Consider the following 18,406-nt stretch of genomic DNA (forward strand, 5'->3'; position numbering starts at 1 on the left):
AGCTACACATGAGTCTTAACTAATTCTTGAAATGCAGTCACCGTATTTTGCGCACCATAGGACGCACCGGACAATAGGACGCACCTTGTTTTAGAGGGGGGAGAACAAGAAAAAAAATTCTCCCCCTCTCTGCCCAGCACCCCTTCAGCGAAGCGGCAGGAGGCGCTGCGCAGAGAGAGGGAGAATTTCCCCCCTCTTGTTTTCCCGCTCTAAAACAAGGTGCCGTTTAAGGTGCGTTCAGGCGGCTACCTTGGAAGCCTGGAGAGCGAGAGGGATCGGTGTGCACCGACCCCTCTTGCTCTCCAGGCTTCAGGTTCCTTTCGACCTGCTCTTTGGGGCTGGCGGGGGGAAGCCCACCACCAGCCCCAAAGAGCAGGTCAGGGAGCAGCGGAAAGGTGCAGCGGAGAGGCTGCTGCCATAGTCACACATCACTTCTCCAGCCGGGAGAGGGTCGCGGGGGGCTTCTTTAGCCCCGCGCACGCTCTCCTGGCTGGAGAGGTGACGCGTGGCTATAGAGGCTCCTGCCATAGCCGCGCGTCACCTCTCCAGCCGGGAGAGGGTCGCGGGGCTATGGCGTCTTCACTCCATAGGACGCACACACATTTCCCCTTCATTTTTGAAGGGGAAAAAGTGCGTCCTGTAGAGCGAAAAATACGGTACATGCTACAGGAACAGAGTGTGTGTGTGTGTATAAGTAAAATAGTAGTTCTAGTGGGGAATCCTTTTGAATAGGAGTTGTCCCTACCACAAAGAGTTGCTTTGGTTTTTCATGTGTGTTAATTAAAGTTTGTTGGGCTGCCTGGGTCAAGATATGACTGGAGGGTTGTAGTCAGTGTTAGAGCACGTTCCCACTTCAAAAGGCACCCCTTGGTGCCTCTGGGTAGGGCTAGGAAAGACTCCCTTCCTGAAATCCCAGAGGGCTGCTGCCAGTCGGTGTCTGCATTACTGAGATAATGGACCATTGGTCTGACTTGGTTATAAAGCTTCGGATATTCCTAGATATTCAACCGACTTGAAATCTGGATAAGCAGAAAATAGGAAGTTAACTTAAGTGCTGTACGTATAGAGTCTGGCTCTACGCCCATCAGAAGTTCACACAAAGAAAAATTGATTCTGCAACCTGTAGGACACAGAAATTAAAAAATGTGCATTTGCTTGTTTTGCCAGCCTGACGTTCCTGCTGGTACATCCATGCAGCCTGATATTGCCGCTTCTCTTCGCAGCAAGTAAGACAGTTCTGCCACCGCTAGGGACCTGTTGCTGTGAGCCACTCCTCCTGAGTGTTTCTCTGCTGTCGAGGATTCCCCTAGGTTTTACCCACCTGCTTTCAAAAACAAAAGGACAAGAAATTCTCCATATATTAAAGTAGATAAGTTTAAATGAAGCCAAGTAAGACACATGACTCCAAGTTTTGTTTGCATTTCCAAAATCCATGGAAGTTAGTTAAGGCCGATGTTGGAGGGGCAGCTGCAGTTGCTGGAACAGCAAACTGTCCGCAGTGGGCGAGAAAGCGGGATCTCGCAGGTTCTGATTTTACAGCTTTGTGTTTCGCATTAAGACCTGTAAGAATCTATCATTCTCTTTAATAGGGTACGGTAAAGCTGCAGGTTGGCATAGCAACCAAATTATATTGCTCGGCCTGCGCTGAGTAAACTTCCAGCTTCACGGACTTAGGTTTATAGAGCCACAGATACATTGCGTGAAGTAGCGTGTATATATTATGGCGGTTTATATAGTGGAACTTGTGTACATTGCACTTCACAGAACAGTGTCACAAGCCTCCTGTGACAAGGAGCTTATAGTCTCTTCCAAGCCTTGGTGGGTGTCCAGGGGGAGATATTTTCAAGGCTGAGATTTTATTTATTATTTGAGAAATTTTTACAAACTGCTCAACCAATAAGCTCTCCAAGTGGTGTGCAAAATAAAATGACAGCTGGGGCAAAGGAAGCTGCATTATACTGAGCCAGGCTGTTGGTCTATTTAGCTCACATTGTCTGTCAGAGACCTTCTGCATGCATAGTAGCTGGTCTACCACTGTGCCGCAGCCCCTGAACAGAACTAAAACCCAAAAACCAGTTAAAAGCAAATGGCTTGCCCAAACAGGAAAGCTTTCAGCTAGTGTCAAAAACAATAAAGTGTGAGTGCTTGCCCCATGTCAGTAGGCAGGGACCCCCAGAGCACAGGAGCTACCCCAGTGAAGGAACATTTCCTTGCAAATGCAGATTGGGCATTATGGGGCACTTGAAAAAGTAGGAATTGGGAGTCCAGCCACATCTGGAGGGCCATAGGTTGCCTACCCCAGTTTACTAGATAAAATCCTGGAATTGGTTGCACCATCTGTGTGTGACTTGGAAGTCAGAGGTGAAGTGTCCCTTGGTTGATGTCAGCGGTAGAAAGGTGGGATCCCATCCCATACTATTTTGCATGTGGACCAGGTCATAGACAGCTGAATTTGGTTGGCCCAGAGGGGCCCCATCCTTGATCTGCTCCATATGTGCTTTGGAGTAATTCTGACTGGCTTATAATACCAGTATTATCTCTTGACTGGGCTCCAGTTTATTTTATGTATTTTATTACATGCCTACCTTAACTGCTTAACTTTAAAAACTCTTAAGCAGTGTACACTGTGTACAGGGTAAAAACAATATCCCTTTATTGTTTTGTATGTGTGTCTAATAAAACAGATTCAGGGAAATCGTATAAAGCAGGATTCAGTCTTATGACTCATGGAAAGTGTATATTTTTACAAGACGTGTGAAACAACTGGTGGCAGAAGGAAGGGTATTATTCCGCAGGGTATTCTGTAGGGTACAGTGCCACAAGTAGAATTTACCCATCTGATCCAAGCGAACTTACTAGTCCATAGAGGGGCAGGTGGTCTTTCAGGTTTGGCCCTCATCCACTCCATTAACCAAACCCAAGCACTGATTCAGCACTTCCACCCCTTGCCAGAATCTGATGGAAAGGAGAAATATTGTCTGGTGCCGCCAGCATACTGATGGTCACCTTGCTCTTGATCTCGAGCTGAGGGATTGCAAGTTACTCAGGCCCTAGGCTTTGGGTTAAGTTTGTAAAGGCCAAGTGAATGCAGTGGTTCAGACCTGCAAAAAAAAAAGGGGGGGAGTTCAGCTGGGGATGCGTAGCACTGGGGTGGTAGAAAGATGCCGTTTACAGTTGAGCTAACACGTTCTCTGGCAGGGCATTGCAAGGTAGCATCCTCTGGAATGTCAACAGCATGAGCTGGGAGATACTCCCTGGCTGAAACCCTGGAGAGCTACTGCCAGACAGTACTAAGCTAGATGGACCCCGAGGGTCTGGCTTGGTTCAAAGCTAGCTTCCTGCGTCCCTAACATTTTAGCTGGCAGCGGTAGAGACTGAGCCAGGAGTGCCTGTATGCAGTGAAAGTGCTTTGCCATTGAGCTGTAGCGCAGAAGAGGGACGGAGGGAAATAATTGGTGTGCCCCTGAATGTAGTCCAGGTAGCTGCCAGGAGATGTAGGGAAAGATAATTTCACTTCCCCTGTTTTCTCTTTGGGGTCTGCTCTGCACTTTTCTGGGAATATTTTGACTTCCTCGGTGGTGGCATTCAGCTGTTCCTGGTCCGCAAGCAAGCAAAGGGCTTCTTTGTAGTTGCTGATAGTACAGTGTGATCACAAAGCTCTGTCCCTCCTCCCATTCCCTGCAGGCTCTAGATAGCTTTTCTTTGCTGCAATGCAGGTTACAATGTGATGTGCAGAAAGCACACAAGTCCTTTCCAGCATTTTTGTAATGAATTTTTCATCATCCTTACAAGTTTGGGAGTGAAGGGGATAGAAGGCTTTCACCTCTTTTGTTATTTCCCCCAAAGCTTCTGGTAAAAGCGAGGTTCCCTCGTCCCATTTTGAGTAGTGTGACCTACGAGAAACTCGTTTTTCCCTGATGAAATGACTGTTTTGAAAATAGCTTTTTAACAGATAACGTGTGAGCAGTGTAAGGATGTGGCAGCTTAAAGTTAAAAGGTTTTTTTTCTCCTAAAAATGCTAGGGATAGATTTAATAGAAGATGGTTTTTGAATTTTGCTTTCAGAAACCCATTATATGGATTTCTCAAATGGGCAGAAAAGTGCAGAGTTGATAATTTGAAGTTAACATGTGAGGGCAAATGAATGGGAGGGACCAGTCTCTGGATATTGAAAAGCATCTTGTTTGTTAACTGATGAATCAAAGTGCGAAAAAGCTTTAATAACATATTATGAAGGGGAAACCAAAAACAAAGCAATTTGCATTTCTGAGGATGCTCTGGTACAAGGTGAAAAGAAAGAAAAGTACTTTTGAGAGAGGCAGTGACTCACCTTGAGGACTAGAATCTGTTTTTGAAAAAAGAAAAGAAAAGCATAGATCCTCAGGAATGTTATCTTATACCTAACATGAGATGAGTTTTCAAAAATCAATTCCTGGTAAGGTAGGAAATGTTTTTTGACACAGCTGAACCTTCAGTGCACAAAAGTCCTTCCCCCATCCCTTAACATCCAGAAGTTTAAAACAGCAACAATAGAGCGTCTGTCCTCGAAGTTAAAATATTAGCAGAGCAATCATGAGATCTAGTAGCACAACATATTGGTGGATCATTTTGCTTGCCTTTTGGGTTTTCATCCCACTGTGTGTGGCTGCTAGAAGTTTGTAGACCTCGAACCTAGAGCTCGATAGCCCTGTTTCAGATATTTCTGCATGCTGCTATATATCTAATACTTAGTCAGACCTTGTGCTTCTTATTTATTGTCCTTTTTGCCATTGATGACTTGCTGCTATTTGAGATTTGTTCAGCAATTTGGAGAAGAAACCCACTTCTCCAAGGAAGTTCATCAGCCGGCTGCCTGCCTGCCTGACTGTATCTAGCTACCTTTTGACCCTTGCTCTAGGTCTAGGTATGGTCAGGCAGCTGGCTGATGAACTTTTCAATTGATTGATTTGACTTCTGTACTTATCTGGAAGGCTGGGCTGATGTTTCGGGAATACAGTAGACCACCTCATCCTCTGTTTTGCTAATGTGTCCCTGCTGGGTAAATGTTAGAGCATCTCTCTGACAAAACGATCACAGTAGCAGCTGCGTCTTTTCACAAAAACCCTTCCAAGCAGAAGTGAGTCCCCCAGGAGGACACCCGTTTTGTTTTGAATATGCTCCAGCAATCTGCCATTAGAAGTGGCAGCGCAGTTGTTTCCACATGGAAAGTTTACCAAGAAGAGGTCTGCTTTGTCAGATCAGTGGTCCATCTAGTTTTCCACAGTGGCCCATGGGAAAGTCCTCAAGCAGGGTAATTAAGGCAATAGCTGTCCCATTCTGCTGCCGCTTAGCTTTCTCTATCATTGGAGGTCCATTCATATAGCTATTATGTGCCACTTTTGGACCCAAAGGCCCACAAAGCAGTGAACAGATTAATACAAAAGAAGAATAAAAGCACAATAAATACAGAAGTAAATCAGTAAAAATGTGAAACTGCACAATTACCTGTTGTGCTTAATATACATCTGTGAGCTGTGCTCATGATCTCACCAGACATGCAGTGCCCCAGAATTCTACCTATCACTTAGAACAGGGGTCAGCAAACTTTTTCAGCAGGGGGCTGGTCCACTGTCCCTCAGACCTTGTGGGGGGCTGGAATATATTTTGAAAAGAAAAAAAAGAAGAACGAATTCCTATGCCCCACAAATAACCCAGAGATGCATTTTAAATAAAAGCACACATTCTACTCATATAAAAACACCAGGCAGGCCCCACAAATAACCCAGAGATGCATTTTAAATAAAAGGACACATTCTACTCATGTAAAAACACGCTGATTCCCGGACCGTCCGCGGATTGGATTTAGAAGGCGATTGGGCCGGATCTGGCCCCCGGGCCTTAGTTTGCCTACCCTTGACTTAGAAGCAAGGCTGGCTCACCTTTGCCTCCCCTTCCTCCCAACCCAGCTGTCCCATTCTCCCAAACCCAAAAGGGAGTGTCTTAATACTCATCACTGCAAAGAAGCAGCCCAGAGATGTCGCCGTCAAGTCATCTAGTCTAGTGGCCCTCAAAACACCTGGTGGCCGCAGATTCCATACATAAATGGTGCATTGTATGAACTAGTGGCATCTTTTGAGTCTGTTCTTCCTACCACATCTGCATTATTTAGCATTAACACCGTTCTTGACACACTATGCACAAATTGTTCCTTTGGACATGGCCCTACTTGAGCAAGGCTGCAGTGATTCAAAACAGTGTGAGAGCCAGTGTGGTGTAGTGGTTAAGAGCGGTAGTCACGTAATCTGGGGAACCGGGTTCGCGTCTCCGCTCCTCCACATGCAGCTGCTGGGTGACCTTGGGCCAGTCACACTTCTTTGAAGTCTCTCAGCCCCACTCACCTCACAGAGTGTTTGTTGTGGGGGAGGAAGGGAAAGGAGAATGTTAGCCGCTTTGAGACTCCTTCGGGTAGTGATAAAGCGGGATATCAAATCCAAACTCCTCTTCTTCTTCTTCTGATTACGAGAAAACATGTGAGAAGTAGTTTGACATCGCAATATATTATTGCCTAAGATCTGTTCACTGGATTTCTGCAGTGTTCATAGAAGTGTTATTCTGGCGTTCTCTTTTGGGGATCTCGAAGGCAGCCTGACTAAACTCTCATTCTTTCTTTAGAATTCATACTGTGCTTTGTAGCCCCAAAAGATCATTGCTCCTGAGGAGCTTGTGGAGCAGATTTAGATTTAAGTGTGACCAGAGTGTGAAGTTCATCTGCATTCCAGATGATCTGCCATTTTGGGCGGGTGGAAAAGACAACGTTATGCCTCTGAATACCAGTTGCTGGGAATCTCAGGTTGGCGGAGTATTGTTGCGCTCATGTCCAGCTTACAGGCTTGACATGGTCCTTCAGGCTCATCTTACATTTTTATGTTCTTTTTCAATCTGAGCTTACCTGTTCAACAGGATCTCAGTGTAGAGTATTCCGGCGCCCTTCAGGTGTTTTGGATGGAAGCTCCCAGCAGCTTAAGCTGACATTTGCTGGCCAGGAGTTTCAGTCTAAAACACCTGGAGGCACCAGTTTGGCAAAGGTTTGAGTCTTTCCTGAGCTAGGCAGTTTCAGGCTGCAGGTGAGGAATTGTCACACTGGTGGAGAGAGGTTCTAGGCTAGCCCGCTGATGTGCTACTCTTTTTGTTAAGTTTTGTATTTTCAAAACTCAGTAATAAAAGATGAGCAATAAAAACAGCTAACATGTTTCTCAAGAAAGATCAGACAGTGACTGCACCGTCTGATCTTTCTGGAGAAATGCTTGTTAGCTGCTTTTGAATTTCATTGCAGACATATAGAATATATAAGAAGGTACATGAAAACCAACCAAAATCTCTCCACAGATTGCCATGTGTCTTGGGTGGTATTCTTGTATGGTCCTCACATTGCATATATGAAGTAAATGGTTGCTAAGTTACGTGAAAAGACAATGGGTTCGTTTTACCCCTGGCCACTCGGATTTGTCATGTCAGTTGCCTGAGCAACTGCCCAAACTCAAGTACACCAAATCAAGGGACAAATCTGTTACGGAATGCCGACATCTCGCTATCTCTAAATGAGGAGCTACTGTTGAAAAGTTTAACATCTCGCTATAACATAAATGTTTATTAGAATCATCCCAAATCCATATCATTTTTGATATGCATAGAGTTCACGTGACTGAACTTTTTTTTAATAAAAAAAGGTAAAAGTCCTCACCATGTGATTCATTCATTTATTTTTATTTTATGTAAGGTGTTGATCAGCCCTTAGGCTGCAAACCCCAGAATGTTCTGTGAACTTAACATATCTTTTGATAAATACTTGTTTTGACACTTAGACTGATCTAATCAAGAGTTTTAATCTTCCACATTTGTTACTTAGTTCATGTGGTCTCAGAAGTTGCTTTAGATGAACTGGTGGGTTTTAAATGCTTCGTAATACGACCGAAGGGTCATGGCGGCTGTTTTTAACTCTTCTGTGGATAACTCTTCTCTCTCCATATCCCAGGTGGAGAGCCACGAATACCTCTTGAAACCCTCCATTGAGCCGAGCCTCATTGAGCTGAGAGAGAATATGGATAAGCTAGAGGAAAAAATGCAGGGTGTGCTGAAGGCGGCAGCAAGGGAACTAAGTATGTTGGCATGACCGTCACTTTATCCACACAGTCTGTGTTTTGATGCTGAAAAATGCTTCACATTCTCATTGTTTAAAATACAGTTGTGCACTTGCTTTTTAAAAAAACAAACAAAAAACTACACACCTGTTGTTGGAAACTTCCCCCACAATACATGGTCAAAGGAGGAGAACTGGCTATCTTCTAAGGTCCACTCTTAGTCAGTTCATGCCTGCATGAAGCACAGCAAACTTGACCAGCGCCTTGTCTCTGTTCAGTGAACACCTCTTCTCCTGCACCCAGAATCCCCCGCAGTGCACAGGTTTTCTTTGGCAGACACACAGAGATCTGTTGGCAAATGAGGCAATGTGGAATGAGTGCTTTAAAGCTGCCGTCAAATGATATCATTGCAACTATGCACTGTGTGAAGAAGGGTTCTTTCTTTGTATGTCCTGAATCTCTCACCATTCAGCTTTTGTTGGATAACGTTGGAGTCTAGTACAGTGGTACCTCGGGTTAAGAACTTAATTCGTTCTGGAAGTCTGTTCTCAACCTGAAACTATTCTTAACCTGAAGCACCACTTTAGCTAATGGGGCCTCCAGCTGCCGCTGCGCCGCTGCTGCACGATTTCTGTTCTCATCCTGAAGCAAAGTTCTTAACCCGAGGTAATATTTCTGGGTTAGCGGAGTCTGTAACCTGAAGCGTATGTAACCCGAGGTACCACTGTACTATATTGCAAGGGATCACAAGGGTCATCTAGTCCAACCCCTTGCAATGCAGGAATCTTTTGCCCAGCGTGGGACTCAAACCCATGACCCTGAGTCTTGTGAGAAAGAGAGAAACGTCTACCTATATACCTTCTCCACACCATGCACAACAGTGGAAATCTCAGTCATTCTTCCCACTTGCCCTTTTTCTAAACTAAATAGTCCCAACCCATGTAAGTTTTTCCTAGTAGGGGAAGTATTTCAGACCCTTGATAACTTCTGGTTGCTCTTTTCTGCACCTTTTTGAGCTCTACAATACCCTTTTGGAGGTGCAGCAGCCAGAACGGTTGAAGTACAGGCATGCGTTTATCCTTTGTGATGATCTTGTCAATCCAGTGTCAATAAATAAAGCATTCCTATAAGAGCTGCTCCCTCTCCTTGCCAATTTGGATAACCTTAGGTTTCCGTGGCATTACAGTAGAGGGATTTCTAAAGTGGTGAGTGGAACCGCAGTTTGAAACTCCTCTTAACTCTTAGTGAGCTAGGTGTTAGGACTTGTTCCAAGCCCTGTGACTATGAGTTAATTTCTCGGCAGGTGGCCTGGTACAATATCAAGCAGCAAAACCCAGCCAAGAGAGAAATTTGACTCACTGAGTGGGGATAACGAAAATGTGATTTGTGTGTTTATAATGCCGCAATCAGTCATGGATTTTATTCTCCCCCAATCCCTTCCCATGAAACAGGTCTGGAAGCCGGCAAGAGCATCAAATTAGAATGCAACTCCCAGTTTGGGCATTTTTTCCGAATCACCTACAAAGAAGAGAAGGTCCTGCGAAACAACCTGAAGTATAAGGTCTTGGAAACCCAGAAGAACGGGGTGAAGTTCTCTAACATGTGCGTGAAACACATATCCCTGCCTTTGCTTCGGAACGGCAATGGAAGTGTCTTCTAAACTTCCTGTGGGGTGGGTGCGAGTCAGCGAAGTGTTCTGCCAGGTTGCGGAAGTTTGCTAACATTTTCCTTTTTGTTCCTGCACAGTCAACTGAAAAGCATCAATGAAGAATACATAAGTATCAGAGGAGAGTATGAAAAAAGCCAGGCCATCGTTGTTAAGGAAATCATCGGCGTTGCCTCAGGTAAGGAACACTGTGTGCTTATACATGGAATCACCAGATATGTTCCGAGGATATGTTTTAACCAGGAGTAGAACACCCACACACCATTTGTGGAGTGAGTACAAAAGTAATTGGTCTGCTCTCAGCCTGCGGCCTCTCTGAAATAGAAATGTGACCCATCTTGTGGTGAGGACAAACTACGTTAACTGCGGAAAACAATTTGCCAACATGGCCTGCAGCCGTATGTCTGCTTAGAGGTGCCAAGCAGAACTTGGTTGGGTTTTCCTCTGGATATTATATCGCACTCAGCTACAGATGTCAGCACAACTGCTGCTAATGAAACAGAAGGCACTTCAGAACCGTAGCCTTCCTTCCACCTTGGTTTCCTGTCCCTGTTCTGGTTTTCCAGGAACATTCCCTGACATCACGGCTGTTCAGACAGTGGCGGGTTGGGTGGTCTCGCTTCTAGAAACAAAAGTGAGCATGCTAGCAACTCTGAGCATCAGTTGTCTGAGGTCGCAGCATCTCAATCAATGTCTAGAGAGGGCTTTAAAACTGCTAGGAACTGCCAGACGTCTGTTTTTATATCCAAATACTATTCTTTGCTTTAAAACATGCTGGTGCCATTTTTCGTCACTGATCTATTATTTTTGGCACGTGTACATGTCCTGTGATTTTTAATGTGACAGTTTGCATCTCTGCACCCCTAAGTGTCCTAAAGGGGCGCCATTGCAGAGATCTCTGTGCTCATGAATCAGATGTAGATTCAAGCAACGGCAACCCTCAAATCCTGTTCCGACAGGGCACTGATGTGCAGGCAGCTTTAGCATGAGTAAGATGGTGATACAGATGAGAAAGACTTGTGGTTTTCTCTTGCATAAGCTGTTCCAGATTGCTTAAATTCTTGGGCGCAGCGGGCGCCCAAGCACTTGGGCACGGCAGCTAAAGGAATGTGCTGTTCAAACAGTTAGCCTCGTTTAGTGTGTGAGATTGGGCCTCGTAGCGTTTTACCTTTGTGCGCTACGTTTGCATTTTGCTGCCAGCTGTTTTGAGTGAAACGGAAGTGTTGATTATAACACCACCTGCTTTAGGTGTTAAAACGTGCTGAGAGGTATTGATACTGCACCGCTTAGGTAAAATGGCTGGAAATAAATAAATGAATAAGAAAAGAAATACATTGTCAGCTAAGATTGTCATTTTTTAAAGGTTTTATAAATTTGTTTAATGGTGCATTCATACAACCAATCCCCCCCCCCCCCCTTGTGCTGGCTGCTGTATTTGCCATGTGATTGGATTAAAGCTGAATTAGATCTGAAGGGGTCCAACTTACTAAGACATCTGCAGCCAAAGCTTTATATCACAGGGCACATCCAAACCATACATTTAAAGTGCTGTGATACCACAGTCATGGCGTCCTCCCAAAGGATTCTGGGAGCTATAGTTGTTGAGTGTGCTGAGAGTTGCTAAGAGGCCCCTGTTCCCCCTCACAGAGCTACAGGTCCCATAATGGCTTAACAATCAGTCCTTCTTCACAGGGAACTCTGGGAATTGTAGCTCTGTGACAAACTACAGTTCCCAGAATTCTTTGAGAGAAGCCATGACTGTCTAAAAAGGCATCATAGTCCTTCAAATGTGTAAACACGGCCATAGTCTGTCCATTTTAGCCCAGTTTTCATCTTGCAAAAGGAAGGAACTTGACATGGCCTCTGTGGTGACTGTTTTGTATCGAGCTGGCAAAAAGACGCAGGTAATTTAGTCGGTGCTGAATCAATTTCGCTGAGGACAGCTCTAATAAAAAGCCTACATAAAATTCATATTTTTAATCTGCTTAGTGAATGAACAAATAGATTGCACCGTTTAATCTTTTCATTCTTCATTTGTGGGTGCTCTGGTGTTTAGTTTAGCTGTGGAATCGTCTGGCTTCTTTGTTTGACTACATCTTGTGTTTATTGCTTGACGTGAAATGTACAAAGCACTTTACAGAATTACATAAGCAAAATACAGTTCCCTACCCCAAAGGATCTTACAATCAAAATTTCTGTAGTAGAGGTAACACTAAGGGAAGTTGTGGGAAGAGAGATAAGAAGGGGCTGGGAGGACGTCCCCCCCCCCCACGAGCAGGTTTTTTGGGCATGCATGGGGAACTGCACAGGAGAGGAGAGGTAGTGGGGAGATTAATTGAGCAATCGAAAGTCCATTGCGCAAGCAGAATGGCAGCATTCTGTACAATCTCCAGAGAGCCTCCGCCTGTCAGTTTGTAGGCTGTACATAGTAAGATTGACCAGTGGTTTGACTTTATTATATGGCAGCTTCCTGTGCCCCTTTCCTGCCTGTTATGGGAAAATTAAAAGTACCCTACCACCATGTGTAAAAAAATGAACAAAAACTAGAATCAGGAAATCTGTGACTGAATCTCCATCTCATCTGGTTTGACCCAAAGCCGAAGTGGCTCTACTGGAGCACGCTAGCATGTTCAGCAGCAGTTTCAGGAAAAGCTGCTCGGGTGAATGCCTCCTAGCTTTGTGGGTGCATGGGAGCAGAATTGCAAATGTCTCAGTGAGTACATTAGTGGTGGTTTTCTTAACTGCATTAGCTAACACCACCCACCTTCCCTAACTTCTCCTTCCAGGGCAATTATCTATAATTGTTTCCCCAGTAGCTTTTTGTGGGTAGAAACTGGTCTTTGAACATCTGGCCAGACATCTTTGCATGGTAGTTAGAAGATCTTTTGGGGCAATAAAACGCACAATTGGGAGGCGTTGTGAAAGTGAATTGGGGTGTTCGTTTGGGCGGGGCGGGTGGGGATAAGAATGATGCTGTCAAGAAGATCAGATTCTGTCCCTGTGGAAGGTTTTATGTATAATAGAGAGACAGCAGGTCTGTCTTGTCAACCAATTTATGCATTCAGTGTTAACAGCTAGTGATATGCCTTTTCAAAGCCAGGGTTGCTCACAGCAGTTTAATTAGCCCTTGCTCTTTACCAGTTCAATGAGACGGCAAAGGTTTGCGCTGGAAAACTTTCCAGAGAGAATACTAAAATGTGCAAGAGTGATTTCCCTGGTGTGCACTTGCAGAATGAGCTTTCCGAGTGCTAAAATGTTGTCACCTGACATCGCTTACATACTTTAGGACTTGGCAAATAAGCGGCAGGATCCTTCCTGAGTAGTGTCAACAGGCTCTGAGTGTAGTTGGTTTCAAATGCTTAATTGGAGCTTAATGATACTTTGGCGCAGCCCACAACTAGTGCTTTATAGTACTCCGTGACTCTGTTTAGGCGTAGTACCATATCTTGGTTTGATGCTACAACAGGGTGGGGAACCTCAGGGGCTGAATGCAGCCCCCCAAACCTCAATATCTGGCTCATGGGACTTTCCCAGGCAGCACCCCAACTTCCCCTGCTTTACACTGCCTTTGAGTGCTTTATCCTGGCTGAAATAAGCTCTGATAGTGTCTCTTCACTTCCCAGGATGGAGAATAGAAAGGATGTGTGGGTGGGTGTTTGTGGGTGTAGAAACTGCCTACCGCACAAAAGCCAAATTTACATTCATTGCTCTTTAGCCTCAGTCCCACTGCCCCACAGCTCTCCATCTAGGCAAGCGACAGGTATTATCAGTTCACGAACCCAATTAAAGGACAGTTTGGGTGTGGAACATGGCTGCTTAGGGGTGAGAGGACATGGCCTGGGGTGAAGAGGGCTGCATCAAGGCCCCGGCCTGAGGTTCCTCAGCTCTGATGCAGACTTTAAAAGATCAGCAGCAGCAATTTCAACTGGGCCTGGAAGCAACCGGGCCAGGCAGCCACTGCAGATGAGCTAGATCTGGAATATTTCACTGAGGCTTCTTCCGTGATCAGATGAGCTGCAGCATTCTGCGCTAGCTGCTTCTTGAAACATAGAATACATGTAGGTCGTGTTTCAGTCACTTGTGTGGGAGGTTACTAAAGCATGAGGGACTGAGTTCAACTCTTTATCTGAAAAGAGCATCACCTTGGCTCACTAGCTTAACCCAGCAAAATGCACTCCTAGGCTCTGCAGTCGCCTGAGAATCCAGCAGAAGTTCAGCGTTTAGGAGCAACCCCTGGTTGCAAATCTCATCCTTAGTGGGGGATCTAACTCATGCTAGGATAGTTTTGGGCTGTCCCATCATTATCACTTCTTTACTGCCTGGATTAAGCTTCCATTTGTTATCCCTTATGCAGTCAGTAACTGCCTTCAGGCATATTTTTAAGGAATGCAGTGCTTCACCTGAAGTTGAGGGGGGACGGACGGAGTTGGGTGTCATTATTAGGGGCAGACTCAGGGACGCGGGTGGCGCTGTGGGTTAAACCACAGAGCCTAGGACTTGCCGATCAGAAGGTCGGCAGTTCGAATCCCCACAACGGGGTGAGCTCCCTTTGCTCAGTCCCAGTTCCTGCCAACCTAGCAGTTCGAAAGCACATCAAAGTGCAAGTAGATATGTAGGTACTGCTCCGGCGGGAAGGTAAACGGCGTTTCCGTGCGCTGCTCTGGTTTGCCAGAAGCGGCTTAGTCATGCTGGCCACATGACCCGGAAGCTGTACGCTGGCTCCCTCAGCCAATAAAGTGAGATGAGCGCCGCAACCCCAGAGTTGGCCATGACTGGACCTAATGGTCAGGGGTCCCTTTACCTTTTTATTAGGGGCAGAACACTTTTTATGGCCCAGACATCCTCAGCGACATAAGTGGTGGTTTGGGGTAGTTTGCTTCACTTTGAGTACTGGTGGTTGAGGATTTCAAGAGCCTTCATGGCTGAGGGTTGCACTTAGTGTATATATGTCAGGAGAGGATGGGGGGTTGGGGGAAGATACTGTTCCTGATCACTGCAGTTGTGGTAGTGTGTGTTTAAGACTTGACTATCCTCTGCATGCGAAGTCAGGCTCCTGCGGATTGAACGGACTAGGCCAGTAGCGGGTCCAATATTCAAGAAGATTGTTTTTGCACGGGCTGTAGAGGGAAGTGAGGGGCACATGGGGATCGTCAACCTGGGAAGGTAACCCATCTAGGAGAAGGAAAACCCTGATCCTAAACCTCTGCTGCCTTGCGGCTAGACTCGTTCCTGAGAAAGGTTTTGGGAGCAAACCCTGAGGAACAACCCGTACCTGCTAGCTTGTGGGACATCTTGGGGAGAAGAAAAGGTTAAAGAGTAAGCCCTGCACCAATCCAAAGTGGAGTCCCTACGATGGTTGGATGGCACCTTGTGCGCCTCCTTCCGGCAACTCCTGCAGCCAAGCTGGTCCAAACATATTGCTCTGCTTTCATTTGGACCACCCCAGCGAGGCCGAAGGGGGCAGGTCTTGTCGTCCGGGCAGCCCAGGACTTCCATACGCACTACCTAGACTTGTGCCACAGTGGTTTATGTGTCCTTTTTTAATGTAGTGAATTGGTGTGGCTATTTAGACTGGCTGTTTTTTTAAAGTGAAATGAAAGTGGTAAGAGAGAGGTGTAGCATCTGCTTTGCATACAGAAAGTCTCAGATTCAGAACCTAGCATCTCCAGATAGGACAGGGAACGTCCCCTGTCTGAAACCCTGGAAAGCAGTTGCCAGCCAGTATGAACAGTACTCAGCTAGATGGACCGTTGATAGGACTTCGTATAATACAGATTCCTGTGTGGACACTGAGCCTGCAGGGAGAGGGACCACTCAGCCAGAGGGGACAGCAACACATTTCACTGAGGTGCAAGGATATTGCATAACTGAAACGGCTGCACCTGCAACCATGAAGCCAGGACCCCAATTGACCCCCCGCCCCCACCTTGGGATATTCAAATGCAAAGAAAGAAAAGTGTTCTATGTTCTCACCTGCAAGTTGGCTTATCACATCACCAGCTAGAATTCTCATTGTATGCTAGGATGGTAGAAGTTGATAGAAGCGGGTGGCGGTGCCAGATTAATGTCTGGATTCCTTTTAGATTTCTGCAAAGCAGGAAGCTGCATTGAGCCTGTGCTTTTCCAACAGGGTATAAGGAGCCCATACAGATCCTGAGTGATGTCATAGCCCAGCTGGATGCTATTGTCAGTTTTGCTCATGCGTCAAATGCAGCGCCGACCCCATACGTACGCCCAACAATTCTGGAAAAGGGGACAGGGAAGATTGTGCTGAAAGCCTCAAGACACCCCTGCATTGAAGTTCAAGATGACGTTTCCTTCATCCCGAACGATGTGACCTTTGAGAAGGGCAAGCAGATGTTCCATATCATTACCGGTAAAAACTTCGTTTATATGCCATGCCTGTTTCCCCTCTTGCCTCCATCTTCTGTGTTGTATGTGTGCGTGTTATTTATGAGGATGTTTTAAAATAAGCCTGTATCCCGGCCTCAAAACAGAGAAGAAATGAGCCTATAATAATTTCTGCAGACGAGCGTTCTGCATTTAGGTGGGTGTTTTGATTTGAAATGGGGAAGCAATCTTCAGGCAAGCCTTAACGTTTCAGCTTTCAAGTTTGAAGCCTGACAACCAGTGCAAAACTGACCCAACATGCAAATCAGTGGAAGTGATTTTCATAAAATGCAGATGGAACAGCCATGGTTGCATTGGTGGTGGTGTTGCTCACTGACAAGGTAGAACAGCTTATGAATATGATAATTAATCAAAAGTTAATAAAAAGGACATTGAAGAATAGCTGTATTTAATCAGAATTAATGTTGTTTTGTTGGTTTTAGGTTTCATTTTGCTTCAATAGATATTGTTTTTATATCATGTACAGTGTAAACCGAATAAAGATTTTTGAAATACTAAGTGATTTAAAATAAAAAAACAGCACAGTATGTTAAACTGAAGTTGCATATTAGGTTGTCAAGAAGACCTTTACTCCTCCTGCTTGAAATGCCGCTTAATTTCCTGCTGCTACTTGCTCTGCAGGACCAAACATGGGAGGGAAATCCACCTACATCCGCCAGACAGGGATGATTGTTCTCATGGCCCAGATTGGCTGTTTTGTGCCATGTGACTCTGCAGAGATAAGCATTGTGGATTGCATCCTGGCCCGGGTAGGAGCTGGAGACAGCCAGTTGAAAGGCGTGTCTACATTCATGGCGGAAATGTTGGAGACGTCTGCCATCCTTAGGTAAGACCTTTGTTTGCAAACCTTGCTCGCCAGAAGCCCCAAGTGTTTCTACAAGCTTAGTGACCCCACTCCCCAAGGTGCTTGTGATCTGTTTTGTGCACAGGACAGATACTCTCTGAGACTGGCCACAGCCACTGGAGAATAGTATATTTTTGAGAATCTCAGAAGTCTCCAAACATAGGAAGAAAACAACGGGCTCATTTTGCTTCTAAGTTGATTGCCGTTTTAGTTCAGTATTATTGGGAACAAATGGGACCTACAGCAAAATGTTTCAGTATCCTGTGTTCCTGTTCAGTCCCATAGTCAGATATCAGTACCCTTCTCCAGGACACTCCATTCCACACGTAGGTTCTTCACCCTCCTTCCCATGAAATTCAGACATTTACATTCTTTGGCTACTTAGCATCCTCAGTCCCTGAAGTACTTTGGGAGTGTTTGGGCTAGACAGGAGTTCTAAACTTTGGAAATAGAGGGAATGTTATCTGGAGGAGGCTCTTAAAAGAGAGGAATGTTGAGAAAGTAGCATTTGTGTATCCTTGATTGTTCAGCGGCCAGTGGTGTAGTTTTCCTGTTTAGTTTTGAAGCTGTACCACTTTTGACAACTTTATTGCCTCTGGTTTTAGGATTGCAACAGAAAACTCATTGGTAATCATTGACGAGCTTGGGAGAGGAACATCTACCTATGATGGGTTTGGATTGGCCTGGGCAATCTCAGAATATATTGCCAGCAAAATTGGAGCGTTTTGTATGTTTGCCACTCATTTTCACGAACTGACCGCACTTGCTGACGAGATCCCCACCATGAATAACTTGCACGTCACAGCGCTAACCACAGAGGACACGCTGACAATGCTGTATCGTGTGAAAAATGGTGAGGCTCGCTTCAGATCCCTGGAAGAAATCCACCCTGTTTACTGTAGAGCAGTCTTCACCAGCCTGATGTCCTCCAGATGTTTTGGACTACAACTCCCATCATCCCTGCCCGTTGGCCATGCTGGCTGGAGCTGATTGAAGTTGGAAGGCACCACATGGGGGAAGGTTGGTGGTGTGAGAAACCTATGGCCTTCCAGACATTGGACTCCAACTCACTTAGCCAGTGGTCAGGGATTATGGGAATTGGAGTTCAACAACACCTGGTGAGCCATAGATTCCCTGGCCCTAGTTTAGTGCATTGTGAACAACCATAGCCGCCTCCTGGACTCATGTGCTCCCCCACCCCTCCACCTGGCCAGGAAGAGGAGTTTGGAAGCTTTCACTTTTAGTTAACAGCCTGTATGTCACCTGGAGGGCAAACTGTGGTTAACCCACACTAGCTGATTGGTTTCAAACAAGCCTGCTTTAAACTACTTCAAGAAACTGGCTTGTTGAAGCAACCATGGTTAATGTT

General features: G+C 45.5%; 1 protein-coding gene across 1 annotated transcript in view; it reads left to right on the forward strand.

Annotated features, from left to right (window-relative positions):
* Positions 1–18,406, forward strand: part of MSH2 (mutS homolog 2) — a 52,822-nt gene that overhangs the window by 31,941 nt on the left and 2,475 nt on the right. Inside the window, exons 9-14 of the mRNA XM_081000900.1 lie at positions 8,011–8,134; positions 9,568–9,718; positions 9,863–9,960; positions 15,913–16,158; positions 16,815–17,019; positions 17,643–17,890. Of these exons, the coding sequence (XP_080857026.1) occupies positions 8,011–8,134; positions 9,568–9,718; positions 9,863–9,960; positions 15,913–16,158; positions 16,815–17,019; positions 17,643–17,890 (1,072 nt within the window). The remainder of the gene's footprint in view (positions 1–8,010; positions 8,135–9,567; positions 9,719–9,862; positions 9,961–15,912; positions 16,159–16,814; positions 17,020–17,642; positions 17,891–18,406) is intronic.

The sequence above is a fragment of the Podarcis pityusensis genome (genome assembly GCF_964106645.2).
Source record: "Podarcis pityusensis genome assembly, chromosome: 3".
NCBI lineage: Eukaryota > Metazoa > Chordata > Lepidosauria > Squamata > Lacertidae > Podarcis > Podarcis pityusensis.